Below are 27,535 nucleotides of genomic sequence, written 5' to 3' on the forward strand. Positions count from 1 at the left end.
AGTTTCCTCATTTCCACTCCCCCCAGCCTGTCTCAGTCAAATCCATCAAATTCAGCACCGCCTCCCTAACCTGCAATCTTCTTCCCGACCTCTCCGCCCCCACCCCAATCTGTCCTATCACCCTCACCTTGACCTTTTTCCACCTATCACATTTCCGACGCCCCTCCCCCAAGTCCCTCCTCCCTATCTTTTATCTTAGCCTGCTGGACCAACTTTCCTCATTCCTGAAGAAGGGCTAATGCCCGAAACGTCGATTCTCCTGTTCCCTAGATGCTGCCTGACCTGCTGCGCTTTTCCAGCAACACATTTCCATCTCCTTCCACATCAGACAAATTTACATATAACTCCACTAATGCCATCTGTATCCATTGCACCAAAATGTGGTCTCCTGTACATCAGGGAGACAAGTCACCAACTTGCAGATCATTTCAGAGAACATCTTTGGGACTCTTGTACCAACTAACCCCACCGCCCTGTGCTTGAACGCCAATTCCTCCACCCACTCCACCAAGGGCATGCAGGTCCTGGACTTCATCACCAAACCCTAACTACCCAAGACCTGGAGGAAGAGAACCTCATCTTCTGCCTTAGGACCCTGATCCCATATGTTTGTAATGTGGATTTCACCAGTTCTCATTTCCTTCCCCACCCCCACCCCCCATCACTTTATCCCAGTCCCAAGCCTCCAACTCAGCACCACCCTCTTGACCTGTCTATGGTCTTTCCCATCGATCCCATTCCACCCCCCTCTCTGACCCAACACCCTCATCTACCTATTGCATTCTCAGCTACCACCCCCCCCTCCCCCCCCCCCCCATTTTATCTCTCAGGTGCCCCCAGCCCACAAGCCTCATTCTTGATGGAGGGCTTATGCCTGAAATCAGGATTCTCCTGCTCATGTGCTGCCTCACCTGCTGTGCTTTTCCAGCACCACAATCCCCCAATCCAGTCTAAAACTGGAAAGTAATGTTTAGATTGTACACACGAGATTATATTTAAAGTCAGTTTGCAATAAATCACCATTGAAATCTCATGATTTAAATACCTTGCACAAATAGATTTAATTTTTTTCTTCAAAAATCATTCCAACAGCCAAGTTTGGTAAAACTATACAGAGTCTCCCAAATCAACTGCACAAATTAAACAAGTTCATTTACACAGCTTTAAAGCTTGGTGAAAAAAATGCTCAAACAACAAATTTGTTTTTAACTCCCAATCCACTCTTTGTTGCAGTGTCTGCATGCGCTTGATAACCAATCACAACCTTCATGGGAAGACCAAGCCTTTCCTTGTAGGTTTTTCTGAAGAAAAAAACAAAATTCTTAAAATACATTTTAAAATGTTCTAAATTACATCTGCATCCTGACAGATTGCACACCCATTAAAATGTTCTTAATTAAACCTGAAAGCCTTACTACTCAGTAGATAATACCCTTACCTTTACAATAGAAACAGAGTTCAAGTTGTAATCCCAAGACTCATTGGCAATGTCATGAATGCTTGTTCCATGGTCAAAGATTGATAATTAACTTGCCAAAATCAGCCATAGTTGATGTGGAACTGTGCCATTCAAGCTACGAATGTAGGGATGCCAGTTAGAAAGTGTGTAAATGTTCTCAAATGGGACAAACCAAAAAAAGTTAGTAACTTGGCGCTGATAAGATCATGAGCAGAATTGGGTAATTCAGTCCATGGAGTCTGCTGTGTCATTTAATCATGGTTGACATGTTTCTCAATCCCATTCTCCTCCTTTCTCCTCATAACTAATCCTTGATCCTCTTCACCATCAAATACCGGTCTCAAACACACTCCATGACAACCACTACAGTCTTCTGCAGCAGTGAGTTTCACAGATTTACCATGGTCTGACTGATGAAATTTCCCCTCATTTCAGCTCTGAAGGGTCCTTCATTTACTCGAAGGATGTGCCCATGGGTCCCAGTCTCTCCTAACAGCAGAGACATCTCCATGTCCACTTTATCCAGGCCTCAGTATACTGCACGTTTCAATCAAATCCCCCATCATCCATCCAAACTCCACCACATGCAGACCCGGAGTCCTCAAGTGCCTTTTTAATGACAAGCTCTTCATCCCCAGGGATCATTCTTACAAACCTCCTCTGGACTCCCTCGAATGTCAGCATATCCTTCCTTGGATATGGAACTCAAAGCACAATACTCCAAATGCAGTCTGCACTTTTATTCAGCCCTCCTGAAATGAATACTAACATTGCATTTGCCTTTTAACTGCCAATTGAACCTGTATGTTAACCTTTGAGAATACTGAACCAGGACTCCAAGTCCCTGTGTGCTTCAGATCTCCAAAGCTTTTCCCTGTTTAGAAAATAGTCTACACCTCAATTCTTCCTACCAAAGTGCGTAACCTCATTTACCCACATTTTATTCCATCTGCCATACCTTTGCCCATTTCAAAAACTATATTTAACATGGTGACAATATACCTCAATATATCCCAGGAAACTAGCTTTGTAATTACTCCCACCAGTGAAGATGGGCAGAGATGATGTTATAACCTATTTGTTAGTAAACCGATACAATTGAAACTTGGTACAAAATTTGCTCTAAGAACCTTATTTTTGACAAAACAAGATGTGGATCTTGGAACATAAATAATCTGTTTAATATTGAATGATGATGCAAAACTTACTTTGTAAAAAGAAAAATAAGTAAAGCTATGGATTGTCTCAGCTACTGTCAAAAATGAGCAGTTTTCAAAGCTTGTTGTTGAATGTGGAATGGGATGGACAGGCGTTGTATAAAGATGATGAGTTTTATAACTTTATATTTACAAGTTGTAGGACTCTCTCTGCCACAGAAATGCATTCATAACATGGCCAATGGATTTGAGTTCGCAGGTCTCCAGCGCAGCCTATAAATAGTAAGAAGAATGATTTATTTCCTGGTCAGCTATACTGATCAAGGCAACTGATCAAACCATTACCGTACTTTGACAAGCAATCACGGACCAATCTGATTCAAATCCATGATCACAAATGCCCGCTTATCTGAACAGAGTACAAAATTACATAGCAAACAGCCAAAGAAAAGCCTCAAGCAAGATTTGCTTGATTCTGATAATCTCAATTAAGAACAATGTGATGAAGGAATTCCCTTGTCTTTAGTTCTGCACAATGTGTAATGGCATAGTTCAAGTCAAAATTCAGGCATTATTCAGTTTTCTTATGCTTTTTTTCTTCCACTTCCCCAACACATTATCTAATACCATCCTTCCACCATCCAACTGGGCAGAACTTATTTCATGACGGTTCCATGATATCCAGAAAGTCACCTATAGCAGCTTCTCTTCCCACTCAGTTACCTTTGCCCTACCAGGATCTATTCTGGACCTCATTTCTCACCAGCACTTTGCTATCACTAATCTGAAAACCAGTGCTAAACGTACACCAACAACATGCAAGTTCACCTCAGCACTTCTGACGACAGACTGCTTGTCCCGATCCTGTCCTCTAAATACTGGAAGGACTGAAGCCAATATTTGTTTTCATTGCAAACTCTGCTCCCTCGTCACCATTTCCACCATTCTGCATAGAAATGCTCAAAACGAAAATCAAACATTCACAACTTTAATGTTTTGTTTGCAGGATTATGAGCTTGCCTACTTGTTTGCTCCAGTATCAGAATGTCTGTTTTAATTCTGTAATGTTTAATCAGACTTGTAACTTGCCTTGGTACCTGAAAACCTTCATTAATGCTTTTGTTTTCTTTATAGATATTCTAATCTCCCATCCTTTACAATACTTGGCAAAACACTTGTGGTTGGATAGTCAAGTTTGAAATTCTCATCCTAGTTGAATTTCATCCAAAGATTCATCCCTCCATATTTCTAATTAATCATAATGATGTACAGCACGGAAACAGACCCTTCGGTCCAACCTGTCCATGCTGACCAGACATCCCAACCCAATCTAGTTCCACCTGCCAGCACCTGGCCCATATCCCTCCAAACCCTTCCTATTCATATACCCATCCAGTTGCCTCTTAAATGTTGCAATGGTATCAGCCTCCACCACATCCTCTGGCGGCTCATTCCATACATGTACCACCCTCTGCGTGAAAAAGTTGCCCCTTAGGTCTCTTTTATATCTTTCTCCTCTCACCCTAAACTTATGCCCTCTAGTTCTGGACTCCCTGACCCCAGGGAAAAGACATTGTTTATTTACCCTATCCATACCCCACAATTCTGTAAACCTCTATAAAAGGTCACCCCTCAGCCTCCGAAGCTCCAGAGAAAACAGCCCCAGCCTGTTCAGCCTCTCCCTGTAGCTCAGATCCTCTAACAATGGCAACATCCTTGTAAATCTTTTCTGAACCCTTTCAAGTTTCACAACATCTTTCCGATAGGAAGGAGACCAGAATTGCATGCAATATTCCAACAGTGGCCTAACCAATGTCCTGTACAGCCGCAACATGACCTCCCAGCTCCTGTAATCAATACTCTGACCAATAAACGAAAGCATACGAAATGCCTTCTTCACTATCCTATCTACCTGCGACTCCACTTTCAAGGAACTATGAACCTGCTCTCCAAGGTCTCTTTGTTCAGCAACACTGCCAAGGACCTTATCATTAACTGTATAAGTCATGCTAAGATTTGCTTTCCCAAAATGCGGCACCTCGCATTTATCTGAATTAAACTCCATCTGCCATTTCTCAGCCCATTGGCCCATCTGGTCCAGATCCTGTTGTAATCTGAGGTAACCCTCTTCGTTGTCCACTACACCTCCAATTTTGGGGTCATCTGCCAACTTACTAGTTGTACCTCTTACGCTCACATCCAAATCATTTATGTAATGTCAGAAAGTAGAGGGCCCAGCACCGGTCCTTGTGGCACTCCACTGGTCACAAGCCTTCAGTCTGAAAAACAACCCTCCACCACCACCCTCTGTCTTCTACCTTTGAGCCAGTTCTGTATCCAAATGGCTAGTTCTCCCTGTATTCCATGAGATCTAACCTTGCTCACCAGTCTCCCATGGGGAACCTTGTCGAATGCCTTACTGAAGTCCATATAGATCACATCTACTGCTCTGCCCTCATCAACCTTCTTTGTTACTTCATCAAAAAACTCAATCAAGTTTGAGAGACATGATTTCCCACACACAAAGCCATGTTGACTATCCTGAATCAGTCCTTGCCTTTCCAAATACATGTACATCTGGTCCCTCCAACAACTTGCCCACCACGGAGGTCAGGCTCACCGGTCTATAGTTCCCTGGCTTGTCTTTACCGCCCTTCAACAGTGGCACCATGTTTGCCAACCTCCAGTCTTCCGGCACCTCACTTGCGACTATCGATGATACAAATATCTCAGCAAGAGGCCCAGCAAAATCACTTCTCTAGCTTCCCACAGAGTTCTCAGGTACACCTGATCAGGTCCTGGGGATTTATCCAATTTTAACCATTTCAAGACATCCAGCACTTCCTCCCTCTAATCTGGACATTTTCACTTTGAACATCTCAAGTTGCTTTATTACAGATTGCAATGCTTTCAGCTGCCTGGATGAGAAGTGCTGGAATTCCATTACAAATTAACCACTTTGAAATGTTCCTTAATTTTAAAAATAAATTTGAGGTAGGTTTCATCAAAAGGAAATTGTAATTCTTCTATTCAGTTGGTGTTATTTTGTAATGTTAAGGGTGCAAGTGCAAATTGGTTTTAAATACTTTGTGTGCAAAAGACTTTTAAGTACCATTACAAGCTAGCAGCATGAAAATATTTCAATGAACTATTGACACAACTAAAGAATAGTCACAAAGGTTATAGTGCATGACTAAGAAATTTAATGTAACTTGCCCTCAGTTTAAATGGTTTTGATAGCAAATCCCAAAACCCAGCTTAAGTGAAACATTACAAGTAAGGCTGGAAATATGGTGAAAAACAACTTCCCTCTCCCAACGTGTTAAGTCTTTGAAAAGGTCTCGAGTTGTTTTAGAAATAACTTGCAATCGAAGGAGAAAACCAAGATAAATTGGTAGCAGCCAACATCATAAAAAATGCAAACAAGTGTCTAATAGATGCAAAATTTTCCACAGTTTTAGTGTGGAAGGGAATGGTTCAAAAAGATGGGAAAATGGATACAATTGTCAACAAATTAAACAAACCTTTAAAACATTAAAAAAAACTTACCCTATGTGTAAAACCGCTTCTTCATTTTCTGTGTCACAGGTCCATATTGCTATTTTATCCCCTTTTGCTCGGACATTAATTACCGCACCACATATGTCATTGCTATAATCGTCAAAAGCTTCTCCAATAAGACATAGCAACTTACAAAGATAATAAATAATAAAGTTAATATTAAATCATTAATTACTTGCACTTTACAAATGGAGAGATTGAGTAACTATTCTAAAATGCTTAATAGCTCTATTGGCAACCACTGGATTTACATAGAGTTAGATTTGAAAAAAAAGTACTAGTTCAATCTGGCCACAAACATGCAAAATTCCTAGTGACCTGAACCAATGGGTGCAGTTACTTCTGTTATCAGAAATATGATAACCAATTTGCACAAGTAGGTTTCTTGATGATTCTCAACGAATGATACTTATGCCTCAGTACAGGGGATAATTCCCTTGCTTATTTTGAAAGCAATGTGCCATAGGATCCAAAGAGGGCACATAGGTGCCATGTATAGCTCATGCCATTACATAACAAAGTTAATGTGTCCGTCATCTAGAACAGATATTGCAGATATACGGCTGTGAAACAAAGAATAAAATTGAGCATTGAAAAACCTACGATTGAACAGGACTTTGATGTTGCACCAAAAGTGACAAAAACAAATTTGTCTATGCATTTTATTAACTCACTGTTTCTAGCCAGTATTGATCTAGTTCCAGCATTCTTTGCTGCTTGGACAGCGTGATTAACCATCTTCCACCACATTTGTTTCTGTTGTCTTCCCACATGGGTTCAATACCATCCTATTTAACAATAGAAATTTGTAGTTTTTAAATGTTAAAATTAGATGGCAGTTCTCAAAGCAATTCCAATTCTTAAGAATAAACCAGCAATAAAAAGGATACTGTTAAGTGAAATACTTTAATGCAAGTTGATAAATAGATTTTGAATCTTATGTAAGTCTGTTGCCCAAAGTGACCTATTTTCAACAATTCAAATCATTTAAACCTGCAGCAAGTACCAAAGTGACAAAATAACCTAAAGGAGAGAGGACTGAAGGAATTGCAACTCACCTAAGAAGTCAGGTGAACAAGACAGACAGTCAAGCTAAAAACTTCTCAATTCTAAAATTTCTGCTAATTCTAGAAGTTTTTATACTAGAATAGGGAAACTATCTTCCAAGATATTAACATTTTTGATTCAATTCAGAGAAACTCTCACTTGAGCAACCAAAGGCATAGGCACAGATTTGTACTGACAGGACTTCAACACTGGAGAACAAGTCATCCATTATTATACTGATCATCCCTCCTTACATTAGTAATTCCCATTTGTTCCCTCAATTCCTCACGGGGGCACTATAGTCAAAACCGATCATCTTTCAAAGAGACTTTCCAGGATTGTGACTATGGGTCAGAGTCAAATTCACAGATAACGGTTTCTTCTGAATAACGGATATATGTTACACAAAAAGTGTACAAACCTTAAAGACAGCGTAATCACAACCTGACATCAGCCTACTGGCAAGTTGAATGTGATTGTACAATCTATTGAAGGAAAAAACCATTTCCAGTTAGTGGAAATAAAACACTGATACAAAATTTTAAGGCTGCAACAGTTCAGCTTTTATATAGGAAGTTGATATCAGTGAACAAATTAATTCCAAAATATTAAAAGTACTGAAAGAACATTCAGTTAAATGTCCATAGAAAGGTATCCTATCATTGACTAACAAACCACACATTAACAGAGTCAAGAATCAGCGCACAGTAATGATGTGCACAGAAATGCTAAATATGAAAGCACATTTTTAAAATAGCAAATTGATTAGCTTTCTGGTACTCCAGCAGAGAGCCAAAGAGTTGAATACAATTGACAAAAGAAATCTTGATCATCAGTAATAAAAAGAATAGGAGCTCAAAAGTGTACTGATCTGACAACTACAAATAATAATTTCATGTAACATATCAAACAACTGGGGATGGACTAGTGCTGTTGGTCACTGGGCTAGTAACCAAGAGATCCAAGTAATGTTGTGGGGAGGTGGGTTCAAATCCCACCATTGCAGAATGTGGAATTGAATTTTTTTTTTAAATAAGTGGCCTGGAAACAAATTGAATGCTGACCATGAAGTCATTGTTACAAAGTCCATCTGATTCATTAATGGTTATTACCTGAAACTGCCTACTTTAACTGAACTTGTATAGAACTCTAAACTCAATTATGCAATTGAATATAAATTGCTCTAGCAAGCCATCCAGAGTCAGACTCCGTCAAACAGCATTGAAACAGATTGAAATAGTCTGCGCCAACAATGTTCCCAAACCAAATTAGTCCCATTCACCCGTGTGTTTGGTCCATATCCCTCCAAAACTTTGATTCATCCATCTCTACAAAAAAGTCTTAAGTTTTGTAACTATACCTGCAACCACCACTTCCTCTGGCATTTCATTCCACACAAACTGTTAAAACATGGCCCCTCACCTGTAAAATCTTTCTCCTCTCACCTTAAAAACATGTCTTCTAGTTTTGAAATCCCCCACCCTAGAGAAAAGACTCTTGCTATTCACCTCCTCTATGCCACTCAATTTTATAAATCTCTAAAAAGTCACCTCTCAACCTCCTGTGCACCAGTGAAAAAAAAATGTCCCAGCCTATTTTTATATCTCAAGCCTTCCATTCCCAGCAACATCCTGGTTAATCTTTTCTGACCCCTCTCCAATTTAATAATATCCTTCCTGTAATATAGCAACCAGACCTATACACAGTACTACTCACCAATGTGCTGTACAACCTCACATCCCAACTCGCAGACTCAGATAATTCAGCAATGGAGGCAAGCATGCTAAATGCTTACTTACCTAAGCCATCTATATTTTTGCAAAATCTTACGAATTATGTACCTGAACCCCTAGACCTCTGTTCAACAAACCACCTAAGGCACCACCATTAGTTGTACAAATCCTGCCCTTGTTTGTTTTACTAAAATGCAATAACTCACATTTATCCAAATTAAACTCCATCTGCCACACTTTTCTCCCTTAAGATGGTGACGGGGAAGCAGCACAACATGCAGGCTCCTCAGCCCAGAACTTCTAAGGTAGACAGTGTAGATTCCTTTTTCTTTTGGTGCTATAATGTTTCCATTTGTTATAGTACCTTACCTTCTTTTAGCAACTTTGGTGGAAGAAGGAGTATCCTCCTGGCCCAGGCCCAGTGATGAGGTAGCTTCCAACAGCCCAGAATGGTGGTATTGGCCTGGTGCCTTCCGGGGCAGTCTTGCAATGTGGTAGTCTCTCACGGCAGTTTCCAGGTATTCCAGCAACTCGGAGGGCCTAGTCCTGATATGAAAGTCTCAGCCCGGCCCAGTTTTTCCAGTGTATCCTGAACCCAGGAGTCAAAAGTGAATTTATTTTTCCCCCTTCTTAATTATGACTTTTGTCACTAGTTTAGGCACCATGCCATTGAGACTTAAAACTTTCCACTTTTTTGGTAAAAATACATGTGACAATAAATTGCTATCCCATTCTTCAGTCCATTGAGCCAATCACCATCTCTTTGTAGTCTTTGATAACCTTCTTCACTGTCCACTAGTGACAATGGCTTCATTCACAAAACTACTGGCCATACTTCCTATGTTCTCATACAAATCATTTTAGTGAAAAGTGACAAAAAAATAGACCCTGTGGAACACTGCTGGTCACAAGCCACCAGTCTGAAAAAAAAAAATCAACCCCCTACCTCCAAAGCCCACTTGATCTAAATTTTGCTAATTAGACGACCACAGAATCCGGTCATCAACATCTACTGTTTGGCCTGCATGCTTTTTGGTGACTGCCTCAAGAAAAAACCTCAAATCAAGTTTTAAAGATGATTCATAGAGTTGTAGGTATACACAGCACAGAAACAGACCCTTTGGTCTACTTCATGCTGATCAAACATCCTAATTTAATCTAATTTCTTATCATTTGGCCCATACCCCTCTATACCCTTCCTATTCATATACCCATCCAGATGCCTTTTGAACGTTGTAAATGTACCAACCTCCACTAGTTCCCCTGGCAGCCCATTCTATACACGCACCATTCTGCATGAAAAGGTTGCCCCTTAGGCTGAAGATGAGAAGGGAAAGATTTAAAAGGGACCCAAGTCCAAAACTAAAGGGCAATCACCCTTTGCCTATTCATGCCTCCTTTCAAATTTCAAACATCTTTTCTATAGCAGGAAGACCAGAATTGAATGCAGTATTCAAAAAGTGGCTTAATAATGTCCTGTACAGCTCCCACCTCCTATATTTACTGCACTGGTCAATAAAGGCAAGCATGCCAAATGCCACCTTCACTATTCTGTTTATCTACAATTTTACTTTCAATAAGCCAAGGTCTCTGTTCAGTAAAACTCCCCAGGGCCTTACCATTAGGCATAGAATATCTGCTCTGATTTGCCCCACCAAAATGCAGCTTGTCACATTTATTTAATTTAAACTTTGCCAGCCCTTGACCCATTTGTCCATCTGATTAAAGTCCCATTGTACTCAAATGACCTTCTTTACTATCCACCGCACCAATTTTGGGATCATCTGCAAACCTACTAACCATACCTCCTATATTGACATCTTAAATCATTTTATATAAAATGATAAAATGCAGAGGAACCAGCACTGACAATGACAATACACGGCTGGTCATAGGCGTCTAGTCCAAAAAGCAACCTTCCGCCACCACCCTCTGTCTCCTTCAGAGTCAATTGTCCAAATGGCTCACAGTCCCAGTATTCCTTATAATCTAGCCTTGCTAACCAGTTTACCTTGTGGAATCTTGTTGAGCACCTTGAAATCCACACAGACAAATATCCACCACTCTGCCTTCAAATGTGCTGGAAAATCACAGCAGGTCAGGCAGCATCCAAGAAGCGGGAAAAAAAAAAGAGTTTCAGGCAAAAGTCCTTCATCAGGAATGAGGCTTCAATGAGCAAAGACACTATTTCCCACGCAAAAGCCAAATTGGGAGAGCAGTCTCAAAGTTAGTAGAGCAATAATCTCAGATAGCTATACTCACCAAAACATATCTTACATATAAAATCCCAGAAAACACCATCTCTAGTTACATTCAATCCCACTGCAGGGTAGAGCCAGTAGTGCTGGCACAGTAGTATTATAGTCAGGAACGAGCAGACCCAGAAGGCCAACATTGATGCTGGACATCATGAAGTCTCATGGCAGACTACATATGGGCAAGCAAACCTCCTGTTAATTAACATGAGTCAACTCTCCCCACTCAGCCTGACCAGCTGAGTTCCTCTAGCATCAGTAAGTGAGCACCACATAGCCCTCGTAGAGACAATGTCCTATTTTCAACTGTGTTGTGTTGTGTGGCACTGTCACAATACTATAAGTGACAAAAATAAAAGGGAGGGGTCAACCTGGTTAAATAACAAGATGCAGGATCAGTGTACCAAAACAGCATAACCAACTAGGTGATAGATACAGCTAAGCAATTCTACAGCAAATGGATCAGATCTACACTCAATGGTCCTGCTGTATCCAGTCATGAATGGTAATGGGGAATTCAACAGCTCGCTGGAGATTGGAATTAGTTAATTCACTTCAAGTGAGGGGGAAGGGTCCAGCAAAGGATAGGACTGAAGCATTCAAATCAATCTTAATCCAGTTGGCACTTCTGACTAATTCATCCCAGCTTCCTCCAGAAATTCCAGTATTGCAGATGTCAGCCCTCAGCTAATTCAAGTCCCTTCATGATATCAAGAAACTGTTTAAGGTTGGAGATGCTGAAAAGGCTATGGGCCCTGACAACATTCCAGCAATAATACTGAAAACTCATGCTCCAGAACTCGTCTCCCACTTAGCCAAGCTGTTCCAGTACATTTCCAATGGCATTTACCCAAGGCAGAAAATTGTCCACATCCAAACAAAAAACAGGATAAATCTAACACAGCCAATTATCACCTCAATATAGTCAAGCTTCACAGACAGTAAAGTGATAGAAAGTGTCATCAGTGCTGGTACAATTAACAGCAAACTGAAATGGACTAGCCATATAAATATAGTGGCTACAACAGCAGGTCAAAGGCTAGAATCCTGCAGTCCTCTTCAACCGCTTGTCTAAACCTGTCCACCAATCAGGTACAAGTCACAAGTGATGGAATACTGGCCACTTGCCTGGATGAGTGCAACGCCAACAACAAAAAAAACCTCAAGAAGCTTGACACATCAAAGGCAAATCACTGTGCTTGATTAGCATCACATCCACAAACATACACTTCTTCAACACTATAGAAGCAGTGTGTCCCATCTAAAAGATGCACTGGTAAAATTCACCAAGGACATCATGTCTGGTACACCGGTGATGTCACTAGGGACATGGGTTGAAATGTCACCAAGACAGATCAATAGGAAAAAACGAACAAAACAAAATAAAAATAAAAAACTGGTCTAATGATAAACACGTAACTGTCACATCTAAGACCTTCAGGGATGAAAATGTGCCATCTTTACCTGATATGTGTACATACAACTCCAAGGAGAAAATGGAGGGCCACAGATCCTGACGGTCAGAGTAGAGAGTGTGGTGCTGGAAAAGCACAGCAGTCAGGCAGCAGAGAAGGAGGAGAATCGACATTTCAGGCTTAAGTACCACACTCAATTACATACAATTCCGGACCCGCAACACAGATGGCCTGGTCGGTGAGGCCCCTGTCCCAGGAAAGGGTCACGATCACACACACACACACACACACAAATATCACCATTCCTTCATTGTTGCTGAGTGAACAATCCTGGAAATCTTTTCCTAATGGCATTATGGATCTATGGCACATGTACAGTAACAGTTCAAGAAGGCAGCTCACCATCACCTACACAAATGACAGATGGGCAATGAATGCTGGCGCAACTGGCAACACACCAATAGCCGATGAATTATTTTAAAAATGCTTTTGGTACAGACAGGTCAATTGAAAGATGTACTTTCTTATCCCACAATAGACATATGTAACAGCACAAAGAACTGAATTTTGAAAATAAAAATCTGCAACCAAGTCATGTATACACACATACACAAAGAAAAAGGCAAAAGGAAGAGAAGAGAAGAGAATTTGCTACAATTTTTTGCCCCCTATTAAATTGTTCCCACAAATCAATAAGTTCTCAAACTGTTCCTTAGAGCATCAATTCAGTCCACTTTCAAAAGCAAGCACAGTTAAAAACAAACCCGTTGCCTTTCTGGCACACCACACTCCTATGTCTCGAGGCAGTCTTGTTCCGATCAGTTGTGTTGTTACCACATGACATTTGAGAAGCATTTTTGATCATGTGAGTTTGAGTTTATGTAGAGAATCTCTTACTGCTACATTTCTTTTTATTAGTCAATCATCCACAAGGGATCACAAGTTTTAAACCCAACTAAAATTATGCTCCAAGCCTACTCAAATCTAGTACATCACTAATAATAGAGCACAAAAGCAATGTTAAAAAAAAAAGAGATAGCTATACAGTAGAACTTTATCACAGAAGCGCTTCACAGGAGGCTCCCAAGCACTGAGGAGGTCACCTAGACAGGGGACGAAACATCTGCAACACAAATTCCCAGCTCGGCGAACAGAACCACAACAACGAGCACCCGAGCTACAAATCTTCGCATAAACTTTAATCACAGAGCATGCAGAGATGTGGGAAGTACTTAATTTCAAGTCAAAATCTACAAATTATTTGCTTAAGCATATAGCTTTGAGATTTTTAAAGGTTTAGATGTAGCACAAATTTGGGTCTAATTTGTCTTAGATCAGTAGCAGTACATGCTTAGCACGAGCAAACAGGATCAGTGCTGTCACTGAAAATAAATTCTTCTCAGTTCACTACTAACAGTATTATTTCATTCAAAGACTGCAGCAAGAAATCTTTCTTAATATTTTCCACTTCCATTTTCTGGAAACTACTTCTGTTGTATTTAAAATTCTACCAATACTTACGCCCAAAAATCCTCCACGGTGTCAAATTTAGTAACAAGACGAAGATTTGCCTGCCAGGGCTTATTTTTATCATTTTTGTAAAACCAGAGAGTCCACCTGTGTTCGAAACAAGAACACATGAAGTGAAATATTCTAGATAATTTACAACCATTTTACTGTTTCATTTTAAATCAACTAATGAACAATTTGCTTCAAATTGCATTTAAACTTACGATACTGTTCATTTCCATGAGGGGTAGAAATTTCAGGTGCTATCAAAGAGTTTATATGAAATGGGTACAACAATTAGTTTAGTTTTCATAAAGTGCAGCACTCACTTTCTCCATAAAATGAGTATAGTCACAAGAACATTGGAAAATGAAGATCCTGCATCCCAGGTAATAAGCAATTGCACCTCAACAAGAACTAATTTGGAGGAACTCTTTCAAAACTTACCAAAGGCTCATAAAAGATTGAATACTTACCACTTAGATCATATTTATATAGAACATTTCCAGAGCAGTCAGATTAAATAGTATAAACGAGTTCTTGCTTTCAGCAAGGTCCATGATTCACTACATCTAGATGTAGTTCATGCCTAGTGCCTTCGCATGGCAGGGTAGTAGTAATGCTGGAGAAGGTTCAGTGCTGGACCATTCAACTAATTATCTTCCAAAACAGTGTGTGCATAACAAATGGACTGCAGCTGTTCAAAAAGCTCACTCAGTGCAATGGTCAAGGGTAGTCAGACTTGGGCTAGACAATACAGGCTTGCTTACATAGTAATAAAGATACATTTTAAATATATCCTAGTCTAGAAGCTATGATATAACTATGCATATTTACTTCAGGTTACAAAGGGTGGGAATGAATAACTAAATTCCTGCATGTAAAATAAAGACTGGCAAAGTAGTTGAAACTGGTATGCCAGATTTACTCTATTCCCTTTGCATGGATAAAGATATTTACCAAAAGGCTATTACTAATGTGGAAAATACTTAATGGTCATTGCACTTTATTGGTCAGGGATGTGCCAGGCAGGTTATATCAGGAAATGTTAGACGCGTTTTTTTAAATTTGTTCCAAACGATGACACTTTTATTTCAACTTAGTACATAAATAGCCTTGGACCTCCATGTACTATAATAGATGCTATTGTCTAAAGAGTAAAAAAGGTAACTTCCAATTTCAGAAAATTAGTATTTTGGTGTCTTCAAATGGTCCACATAAGTAAATATAACATACTTTTCATATTTCCTACCATTTCCCTATAAAAAGTTCCAGACTGAATTGCATTATGCCACAACCTATCTTTCTACTGTTCATGACAAAGGCACCATCAGCACAGATCAAAAAAAAAGTCCATTAAAAAAAAAGGGGGCAACTTGCCTACTGAAAGCCAAAAATCATGATACTAACACATCCAAATCAGATTTATCAAATCAAACAAAATCATATCCCTTTGAGATCTCTGTATTCCTCCATTCTGTTTTCTAACACATTCATTAATCTTCATATAACAAATGGTAACCTTGTTTGACAATGGAGATTTTAAATTTTAACTCCCTGAAACCATCAGTTTAACATGTCCAAATGGTTCACAACAAACTACAGTATTTGGTAACACTCCAGTTAAGCACTATCATTTTACCTTAATAAGAAAAATGGTGTCATTTACATCTAGCAAGGTGTATTTACACACGGTAGCTAACTGGTGATCTAAAATAGCACTATTTAAAATGATAGCAGATCTAGTCGGATTAAGTTCAATCTTGCTAGAGGAGTTCATTTATATGGCGTACTTACAAGTAATATTACAGAACAGACCCATGTTGACTCCAAATTGCACTGAAGTATCAGTTGACAGCGTTGCAAAAAAAAAAAGGGAATAGAAATGCTAAGCACTCTTGATCACAATTCAAATGAGCCATGCAAACATTAAGCAAGGCCAGCACAGATTGCTCACAAAATGAACAGCATCTTAATACGTAGTAACTGGGTTTGCATTTTGAAAATACTATTTTGCTTACACTAAACAACAGCCATTAAGAAGTATTTCTTTTTTAAAAAAAAATGTTTTAAATGCCAAATGTCAAACACTAGTTTTCTTAATAAATCTTTTACGAAGCATAAAGTTATATTATACCTGTTTTGCAAAGGATGCTTCATATATGGTTGAACAATCAGAATCTCCTTCCTAGAGGACTTCCTGGTCTCTTCAGACTCTTGAAGAGCTGCCAGGTCAGCCTTTAAAAGAAACCAAATGCTTAAAAGTGTATAAACTAATACTGCTTGTATAAAGAATTCTAGTTATACCACAATCCATGTTGTACTGCAATAATAAAGATGGACTCAAACAAGATTTTATACATCAAAGTCAAAAATCATGGAATGGCTTACTATATCACAATTGGGAGAATGCTTTAGGAAATGCAGCAGTTCTTCTCAAAGAGAAGAACCATAATCACGTTCTCAACACAACATGGAATAAACAGCAATATCACGGACAAAAGAAAATCAAGTGCTGCTCATATTAAAAAAGGAAAGGCAGAGTGAAGACATGCCGTCCAGAGGGCTCACATCTTTATTGTGCATCATACCCATTGGTCTGCAATTGTACAAGTCATTTTTGCTGCAAGATTGCTTTTAATTTGGCTTCTAAAACCAAACAGCCCTGTGAAACTGCATTGGTAGAAGTCTCCATTTTGCAGATGTAGCAAAGGTACAGAAACAAGTACCAACTACAAATGTGGGACATGTCGAATTATTGTTTTTATGCTAAGTTTAACATTTACCACCAGGATGGCTGAGGAAAAGAAAAAAAAACTGGAAGGTGGAAGATGAACATGCTGAGAATTATACATTTTTATCAATCAGATGTTGTGGCACTCCACAACTTTAGCAGGAGCATTGCTAGTGTTATCATTACTCTCTAATGGAAGATAGAACAAACAAATCTACTTCTCAGTTTTAATCTCAATATTTAAAGTTAACTTTATTTCACCATACAAGATCAAACCAAATCAGATTGAGTCATACAAATGGAAACAGACCCCTCAGTCAACTAATCCACACCAATCACATTCCCAAAATAAAATAGCCCCACTTGCCTGCATTTGGCCTATATCCCTACAAACCTTTCCTATTCAGCAACTTATCCAGAAGGGTTTTCAAGTGTTGTAATTCTACCTGCATCTGCCACTTCCTCTGGCAGTTCATTCCACACATGAACCATTTCATGTAAAAAAAATTGCCCCTCATGTCTTTTTTTAAAAATCTCTCTTCCCACCTTTTAAAAAAAAAAGCCCCCATATTTGAAATCCCCCCACCCCACCACCCTAGGGAAAGGCCCTTGCTATTCACCATTTCTATGACCCTCATGATCTTATAAACTTCTGGAAGGTCACCCCTCAACCTCCTGTGCTTGAGTGAAAAAAAGTCCCAGCCTATTTTTTTATATAGAGCTCAAACCATTCATTCCCAGCAACATCCTAGCAAATCTTCTCTGAACCCTATCTAATTTAATAGTATCCTTCTTTGTAAGAGAGCGACCAGAACTGCACACAGTACTCCAGCTGTCTGTACCCAATAAATTAGAGGAGTTGTGGTAGCAACATGCTCCCTCCAGTTTGCCACATTAAATATACTGAACATGTGGATCCCAGTCTTGCCCCAACCACAGAGAAATGTATGTGTTTGTTAAAACCTAAAAGAGAAAGGAGGGATTTATTTTAACAAGTTCCATTGAAAATTAGACTACCATTAATTTAGTTTCTACTCTTTCCTACTCGACTCCATCCAAGACTTATCAAATGTAAAAGGAAAGTGTGCAGGTTAGCCAAAAAAAAATCAAAATTACATAGTCAAGATGCAAACGCATTTGCTCCTCGTGTGGCTAAAATTCAATGCAAGTAAAACGTAGCGGCGAAAAACAAATCTGGCCACAAATGAAAAAGAAATAGCAACGCGAGATAATTTAAAACTCTGGTTAAACCTATTTCCCAATTTAACAGCCTCTCATTAACCAAATTCCGTCGGACCCCGACGTCCCTCCCAAAACGATAGCAAACTCCCTCACCGATTTCGCTTTCGCCATATTGAAACGAAAAACCTCCAAACTGCTTGATCAATCCCCAATTTATGGTGTAAATTGATTACTTGTTAAAGAGACCGGATTCCAACTGTGTTGTCTGATTTAGGAATGGTAAAATGTGTCACAATGAAAGCAAATGGGCTCCCCAAACATCATCCCTAAAATTATAACAAATCATCTGATGATTCCGAGGTTTGATCGGGACTCACCTGATTTTAGCACGATTAACCTGGCAAAACTTCCACCTTATTTGAAAAGGTTTCCAATGGGGCAAAAAAGTTGCTGGCAAAAAGCTGCTTATAAAGGACGATGGGAAAATTAAACACATAAATAGCACTTAAAGGTTTAAGCAGTAATATCTTCACATTGGTTGCTCATATTTAAAAGCATATCTTAATATTTTCAGCTGTTTTGAGGTAATAATCCAAGCAAAGCACAATGAATGGCATAGTTATGTGTAGTCAAGAAACAAAGTCTTATGCGAATTATTAGAACACACCAGTTATTTTATATCCTATTTAATAACTGGAAAAGAAGAGATTACTGAAATTAGAAGTTGTGACAAGGAAAGCTGTTACCTGTCACAAGCATACAGTCAATAAACATAGAATGGTACAGTACAGGAACAGGCCCTTTGGCCCACGATGTTATATTGAAATAGTTAGAGACATGTATTTGAAGGAGTTATAAAATGAGGGCTTCAAAGTGAAAGTGCAGGCTGAATATTTCCAGTCCCTGGGTGTTCTTCTGCTTTAAGCATCCTCTGGGTGCTGCAGAGTGTTATGGCTCGCTTGAACAATGTTCTGATGAAGCTCCTGTGAAAGAAATAGTCAAATGCATGGGCCAGTGGGGAGCTCCAGACCACCATATACAGGAAGGCCACCCACACAAAACAAGTATCCAACTACAACAGCAACTATCCCAACACCCACAAGTGGAGCTGCAGCAGAATATTGTTCAAGCAAGCCACACCTCACTGCAGCACCCCGGAGCACAGAGCTGAAAAAGAACACCTACACAATGTCTTCAGAAACAATGGGTACCCAAAAATCATAGTCCACCGATACCTATACAACAGACCACAACAGGAAGACACAGCACATCCTGACACACTGGCCACACTGCCATATATTAAGGACATATCAGAAATGACCACCAGATTACTTGTGCGTATGATGGTAGTCCATAAACCAACTATGACAGCTACTAACAAATATAAAGGATCCCATACCCACAACCAACAGGATCATGTCACATACGAAATACGGTGTAAAGATTACCAAAAGCACTACAGGAAGGAAATTAGTCACCAAGGGACACAAACATCAACTAGCCACCAAGAGACATGACCAGCTATCACTTGTATCCATACACGTGGACAATGAAAGACACCAATTCGACTGGGACAACGCATCCATCCTAGGACAAGCCAAACAGAAACATGCACCGGAATTCCTAAAAGGCTGGTGCTCAACCCAGAATTCCATTAACAAACATGTAGAGTTGGACCCAAGATACCAACCACTAAGAAACAGAATCAGCAACAAAACCGGAAATGACACCACCAACCCAGAGGACCTAGACACATAAATAGCAAGCAGGGCAGAACACCAACACTTCACCGGAGACGCACTGATGATGTTAACTAGAATGGCAATGAAACATCTGTGAACAAGGTTACCAGCTCAGCAAGCAAGTCAATAACCTCAGATTAATGATAAGTAGTCAGGGCGCTTCACAGAGATCAGTCAGAGGTGTGATACTTATTAGTCAGGACTGTCCTTTCCTTTCAAGTGGTGTAAGCCACTCTCAACACTGAGCAATAATGTGATGTTATGTTAGACTGAGCATTAGGAAAAGAGTAGCACTGCTTTAGGCACAGATCTATCATGATATGATGCCAAGATGGGTAGTCTGTGTAGCTCCATTCTTCTAGCTGTAGTTACAATATCAATTGATCAGACAGGTGGGAGATTAAAATGGTAAAATATACAAATATGAGAATCTCTTTCCATGAAAGTGTTATTCATGTCACCTGTGTGCCATCAGAAGCTTTCCTCTTTTGTTTTCCTCCCACTACATGTAGAGATATTGGCTATTCGTGCCTGGCAGCAATTGACCTAGCACACAGCTGGGCTTCAAATATGGTACCATCAGTGGACAGCCAGGAGGGTCCTAGCAGTGTCAAGTACTTCAATCACCAGTGAGTGCAAGACAAGCCAAAAGTGATGCTGTAGAGAAGTGTTACATATGTAATGATGTTAGCTATGGAGAATTGCATGAGATAATTTACTGGGAGAAACTATCTACGAAACGCCTGAATTTGACACTTTGCCAATTTGTTTAATAAGATTTTGCTCTGCAGATTATTGCCATTGGCACTGTTGCACTTAATACAAGCAGGTATTCTTGAGGCAGGTTGCACATGCTTTGCATTTTTCCTTCTACTGATGCAGAGTTCATGTTGATATTTCTGTATCATTAGGAGGAAATTAACAGCTAGGTAACAATCTATTTCTGGTGAAGCTAGAATTTGCATTCCTCTGTGGCCCCTCCACTCCTTCCTCCAAAAGGCATGGATGAATGTTGATGTGGTACCTTTTGAAACTTGGTCACATATATATTGAATTTCCTCACCCAATTATGGTACTAGACTTCTTCACTAAGTAATGAAAGAAAACACTAAAATATCCTTTAAATTCTTTTAACATTTTTTACTCTTGATTCTATAAAGGCTTTTGCATAAGCACTATATATGCACAGACACAAATGTTTACATTATGTGGGCAGGTATTATAACTATTCTATTAGCATTAACACCAGAGTTATATGAATCACTGGAGGTTAATTCTATTGGCAAATTCATTTAGGACCAAAATACTTCTTTTCTTGAGACACTTGTTACCCAATTCTAGATCCCCTGAGGATGTTAAGAGTTAACCATAAAGTGCGGGACTGGTCACATGTAGGTCATGCCAGGTGAGTTAAGTTTCTTTTCTTAAGGATATTAATGAACTGAATTCAATATTTATGACAGTAGTACTTACAGTGATTTTCTGATTCCAGCCTGGCAGGAATATGAACTATGAATTCTTTAGCTTGTCTAGTCGAGTACCATAACTGCTAAGTGCTATTCCCATACAAACGCTGATGAAAATTGGTTGAAATGTAACAGATCTCAGCCAATTTTTTCTGATTGGTTATCTATACTCACATATTGACATTGAAACATCTTCCTTAGCTTGTCACACAAGCTATTTGGCAGTTTAAGATGAAAGACTGTCAGCCATGGATCAGGTTGACCTTTATCAGAAGGTCAATCCTTACTTTTAGATTAGATTTCTTACAGTGTGGAAACAGGCCCTTCGGCCCAACAAGTCCACACCGCCCGCCGAAGCGCAACCCACCCATACCCCTACATTTACCCCTTATCTAACACTACGGGCAATTTAGCATGGCCAATTCACCTGACCTGCACATCTTTGGACAGTGGGAGGAAACCGGAGCACCTGGAGGAAACCCACGCAGACACGGGGAGAATGTGCAAACTCCACACAGTCAGTCACCTGAGTCGGGAATTGAACCCGGGTCTCTGGCGCTGTGAGGCAGCAGTGCTAACCACTGTGCTTGAGAAGGTACTAAGGTTGTCACTTCAGCACAGTGCCAAAGGAATAATGCACAGTCAGAGATGAGTATTTCAGATTAGATGTAGACCTAAAATAACCCCTGAAACTATTTCAAAGCAAATTAGAGATGGCGAGATCCTTTTTCTCTTGTTTGACTTGTTCAAATGTGATTGTCAATGCCACAAGTATAATCTTATCAATAAAGTAATTAGATTAAATTTATGATTGATTTTCTGATAGAAGGATTTGCTTGACCCCTTACAAACACCAGCACAATTATCTGTAATCCGCATGAAATAGATTATAAATTGAAGGATTCTTGACATGGGAAATCACAGAAAGAAAAGGAGCAGGAGAGGTTCTCATAGATCCAGCTCACTGGGGAGTGAGCTTAGCTCTACGCTCAGCTGAAAAAGGTAGCAAGACTTTAGGAACCCAGCTTTTAATATAAACTTGTATGTGAACTTGTAACTGTATAAGGTACTGCAAACTTTATTGGAGAGCTGCTGCAACATTCCACAGAATATGAAAGATTTGCTTTCAACTTGTGTTGTCTTCTATGGCAAGACATCAACACTCTGCAATATTGAAGGCAATCTCAACCTAGTTAATATAAGTATAAAATTGCACAGACATCCACGAGATCAAATGGTTGATTAAAGTAGCAGTAAATACTTGTTTTCAAAGGCAAGTGTGAGGTCATCTTCTTTTAACCTAAATAGGAAAGAACACAGTCCTTTCTAAATGGTTTTGTGACTGTGATATGAACTGCATTCACTTTTTCGGTCTCTGACATTCCACTGTACTGCAAATCAGTGGGATGGATGATGGATGTTTTACATATTGCCACGACTGAGCCTATAGGCAATCTGTAATATAGAGCTGCCATGGAGCTAGTCACCAAAGAATTGGGTTAAGGAAAGGTGAAACATGCATCGGAAACTACTGTGGGAGTGTTTCTCTTGTGTGAAATAGCCCCTTTTCTCAGCTGTCAATAAGCAGTCTTAATATTTGGTTAAGATATCTTTTATCAATGGCAAGGTAACAATGGCATCCAGAAGAGTTCCTAAGTGGGCACTGAATACCCAAAAGATTGGTGGGACAACTGAGCTTTCCCCCCTTCCCAGTTAAAGGCTAACAATGGTGGTTAATGACCCAGGCATAGCATCAATAGTATGATACCCAATTCTGCATTCTCTGCCTGACAGCTGCTTGTCCGAGGCTGTGAGCTTCCACCCTTCAAATCTATCCCTCCTATCATCAGCCAATGGCAATGATTTTCTTTGCCTGCTTTTTCCAAACCTGAAGTCGTTGTCCACACTTCTATCAAATCTCCCTTTCAATTTCCAAAGAGAACAGCCCCAGCTTCTGCAACTGAATCCTGTAGATAAAAATTCCCTTTCTTGGAGCCATTCTGGTAAGTCTCCTCAATACCCTCTCAAGATCCCTCACATTTTTCTGAAAGAACTGGATACAATACTCCAGTTGTGGTCAAACAAGATTTTATAAAAGTTCATCATAATTTCCTTGCTTTTTGCTCTCAATATCTTTCATTATGAAGTCTAGGATCTCATATACTTTGCTAATCATTCTCCCAATATATCCTGACACCAATAATACCCTTGCACTTATATCCTCAAGTCCCTCTGTCCTTGGACACTTCTTGCACCTGTTGCCTCTTTCCATCCCTTCCGTCAAAATGCATCACTTCATATTTCCCTATACTAAATTTGATGTGCCACGTATCTGCCAATTCTGTTGGCTTATCTAAATTCGCTTGCATTGGTTTCTGTCATGTTCTCTTTTTTATCACTCCTCCAAGTTTGATACCATCAACAAATTTTGAAATTTTATGCTGTATTCCATGTAATTTATATGTAAAAACCTATTGTCTTCAAAACAACCCTTGGAGAACATTATTGTCTACCACTCACTTGTCTGAAAAATAATCATTTTCTATAACTTTCATTTTCTTTTCCAAGCTGATAGAATCCCTTCTATTTTGTGAACCGCAATTTTGTTAACCAACCTTTTAGGTGTGCTTTGTCAAATGCTTTGAAAGAAGTCATACAGACAATGCTCATTGCATTCCCTTCATCAAATGTAGTGCAACCAAAATTGCAGATGAGACAAAAATAGGTGGAAAGGCAAGGAGAGAAAGGGATACAAATAATTTACAGATTACAACAGTGTGATCAGGTCCATGACTCACAACAGTATGATCAGGTCCCCCTTGTTCTCACTTTTCATCCCACCAGCCTCTGAGCTCAAAGGATCATTCTCTACCATTTCAGACAACTCCAACAGAATGCACCACCAAACACATCTTCCCCTCACTCTCCCTATCTGCATTTCATAGGGATCATTCCCTCAGGACACCCTAGTCCACTCCTCAACCACCAACACCAACTCCATTTCTATAGCACCTTCCCATGTAACTGCAGAAGGTGCAACACATATCCTTCACCTTCTCTTTGGTCACCATCCAAGGACCTAAACAGTCTTTCCAGGTGAAGCAACATTTCACTTGTACCTCTTCTAATCTTGTGTATTATGTTCGCTGCACCCAATGTGGTCTACTCTACATTAGAGAAATCAAACACAGACTGTGTGACCGCTTTGCAGAACACCTCCAATCCATGCAAAGCCAATCATTGTAACATAGCATCCTGCTAGCATGCCCACTATCTGTCCTCAACATTATGCAATGTTCCAGCGAATCATGGTGAAAACTGGAGGAACAACATGTCATCTTCAAACTAGGCACTTTACAACCCTCTGGGTTTAATATTAACTTCAAGACCTTCAAATTGTGAACCCATTCCTTCCCTTTATTTTAGCTTTGCTTGTTGCATTCTCTGTCACCATGTCCTGTCTCCCGTCCCCCCACTGCTGTGGGACTGTATGTTCTTTCCAGTCTGGCAGTTAGACTCATCATTGTTCTGTCTATCTCACATTCTGATCACTTAACCTGAACTATCAACATCCTTTCTCCTCCAGCACTCCAATTATACCCCCACCTCGACCCCCCTCCCCATGTTGATAAATGCTGCCCCCTCCACACTCAATTCAGCTCTGATGAAGAGTTATCTAGACTTGAAATGTTAGCTTGCTTTCTCTCCATGGATGCTGCCTGACCTGTTGAGATCTCCAGCATTTTTTGGCTTCTTTGGTTTATAGAGAGATATTGATAAGTTAAGTAACTGGGCAAAAAGTTGGCAAATGGATTATAATTTGGGGAAATGTGAAGTTGCTTGGAAAGGAGCACAAAAAAAAATTGCTAATTAAATGGAGAAAAATCGCAGAAAGCTGAAATACAAAGGGACTTGGGGATAGTTCTGCACAAAATACAGAAAGCTAGCTCACAGATGCATCAGTTAATCAGGAAGGTTGATCAAACTTTGACCTTTATTTCAAGGGAGTTGAAGCATAAGAGTAGGGAAGTCAAACAGGTTGGGACTCTACTCACTGGAGTTGAGAAGAATGAAAGGTAATCTCATTGAAACATTTAGGATTCTCAAAGGGCTGAATGGAGTAAATGCTGAGAGAATTTTTCCTCTTTTGGGAGAGACTAGGACCAGAGGATATAGTTTCAGAGTAAGGGGATATCAGTTTAGGAGTGAGGTGAGGTGGAATTTCTTCTCTAAGAGGATTGTGAGTCCTTGGAACTCCATGTCACAGAGGGCTACGGGGAGCAATTCCTTGTGTATTTAAAGCTGATACTAATAAATTCTTGCTTAATAGAGAAATCAAGAGCTGCTGGGAAACTGGAGGAAAATGGAAATGAGGAATGTTGGATTAGTCATGATTCTACTGGATTGGATTAAAAGGGCTGAACTGCCTACTCCTGTTTTTATTTCTTATAGTCTTATAATCTATTAACCTTCTCTGTTATTAATTAAAAACATTCAATTAGTTTAGTCAAACATTGTCTGCCTTGTATAAATCAGGAGTCATTTTCCTTGATTAGTTCAAATCTCTTCAAGCTACTGTTGATATTTTCCTTGATTAATATTTCTCAAACCTGACTAACCACTGATGATACATTAACTACTCTATAACTGCTATGACCAGTTATTTAATGCGATTGTTTCATCAAACTGTTCACACATATTTTGACACACTTCCACAGTAGATGAGACCTGACCTCTGGTCACCTACACCAGTGGTAGGGACACTAAGATTGCCCCACAAGACTCCAAACATTAAACATTTAATGCCAGTTTGAGAGATTTCTTCTGAAACTCATAATTCCAACCATCTGCCAAGGTGGGATTTAAGCCCAGGTCTCCAGCAGATTGCCTATGTCTCTGGATTTCAAATTCATTCACCTGTGCAATCACCTTATTAGTAGGACTAGCCTCACACTCTTTCATTTATAAGCATGTCACATTTGCCAGTCTCCAATTCTCTGGCACCTTCTTTGCATTTTGGGAAGATTGGAAAATTATGCTAAACCCTTCTGCTATATCTCTACCTTCACTTCATTTAATAATCTGGGACGGAAGTCATCTGGGCCAGGTGACCTATTCACTTTGATCATAGTCACATCTTTCAGTGCATTCTACCTATCAATATTCATCCTACCAACCACCTCTATGTCTTATGCTTCTATCAACAGTACCCATTAAGGTATTTTAATCTTGTACTGCATCTTGAAAACTATGTGACCCTCTTTTCCCCTAAAAGGATTCTCGCCATCTCTTACTACCTGCTTACTATTTTTCATATCCGTGGAATTTTGTTTCGTTCCCTTTTATGTTTACTAGGAGAAAGTAAGGACTGCAGATGCTGGAGAGTCAGAGTCAAAAATTGTGACACTGGAAAAGCACAGCAGGTCAGGTAGCATCTGAGGAGCAGGTGAGTTGACATTTCGGGCATAAGCCATTTATTAGGAAGGTGGAGGGGAGAAGGGGCTGAGACATACATAGGGAGATGGGGGTGGGGCTGGGAGGAAGGTTGGTGGGATGGTGATAGGCGGATGGAGGTAGGAGATGATTGTCATAGGTGAAGCGGATAGGTGGGAAGGAAGATGATCTGACCTACCTGTCCATCTTCCTTCCAACCTTTGGTTCCATTACCTTTCATCTTATTGAGATGTACCTCCCCATAGTGCAGCATTTCCTTCTTAAAGCTCATCCCTTGCTCCATTGCAATATTTTCCTATCAGTCTTGGGTTTCATTTTACTCTGTTTTGTCCATGCTTAGGACACTTCAACCGGTTTATTTATTAAAAACACTTTACCCATATGCTGTTGGTGAGATGGATAAAGGGGCACAGAATTGAATTTGCTGTTCAACTGAATTTCATTAGCAAAATGTTTCTTATTAAAAACATTTCCAAAAATTCCCACAATATTTATTATTTCTCTCATTCTATCTATCAAAGAAAGGATATTACCCTCAATGAATCATGCGTTTGAGTTGAATCGATTGAATCTCCTTCATCCCCAATGAAGAGCTGGCTGCCTTCCACAGGGTTGGGTTCTGCAGGTCAGGGTGGATCTTCTCCTGGATATTCTTAATTTCCTTCACTGTCTTCCACCATGAGTCTTGTTGTAAGTCTTTGCTGAGGGGATGGCTTCCAGGTATGTGCTTTTATTCCCCTTGCCCCGAATGTTCCATCGCTTTAGCCAGTGGCTTCATGAGTGGAGATTCAAAGCATCCGATGGAATTGCACCAATACCCT

General features: G+C 39.8%; 1 protein-coding gene across 1 annotated transcript; it reads right to left on the bottom strand.

Annotated features, from left to right (window-relative positions):
- Positions 1 to 1,186: 1,186 nt before the first annotated feature.
- On the bottom strand, positions 1,187 to 18,223 carry LOC122556923 (eukaryotic translation initiation factor 4E-1A-like). Its single transcript, XM_043704169.2, has 7 exons — positions 18,206 to 18,223; positions 16,274 to 16,374; positions 14,149 to 14,244; positions 7,646 to 7,709; positions 6,852 to 6,965; positions 6,166 to 6,305; positions 1,187 to 1,301 (listed from the first exon to the last, which is right to left on the bottom strand). The coding sequence occupies exons 1-7, from the start codon at positions 18,221 to 18,223 to the stop codon at positions 1,187 to 1,189; spliced, it is 648 nt and encodes a 215-aa protein (XP_043560104.1).
- Between the last annotated feature and the right edge of the window lie 9,312 nt (positions 18,224 to 27,535).

Source organism: Chiloscyllium plagiosum, unplaced genomic scaffold (assembly GCF_037043375.1).
Source record: "Chiloscyllium plagiosum isolate Xiang-an unplaced genomic scaffold, Cpla_swu_hap1 HiC_scaffold_16, whole genome shotgun sequence".
In the NCBI taxonomy this organism is placed as follows: Eukaryota; Metazoa; Chordata; class Chondrichthyes; order Orectolobiformes; family Hemiscylliidae; genus Chiloscyllium; species Chiloscyllium plagiosum.

Coding starts and splice junctions, on each gene's coding strand:
- LOC122556923 (XM_043704169.2), bottom strand. Junction 14,245..16,273: donor AAGCATCCTTTGCAAAACAG/GTATAATATAAC, acceptor TTTCGAACACAG/GTGGACTCTCTGGTTTTACA. Junction 6,306..6,851: donor ATCAATACTGGCTAGAAACA/GTGAGTTAATAA, acceptor TATCTTTGTAAG/TTGCTATGTCTTATTGGAGA.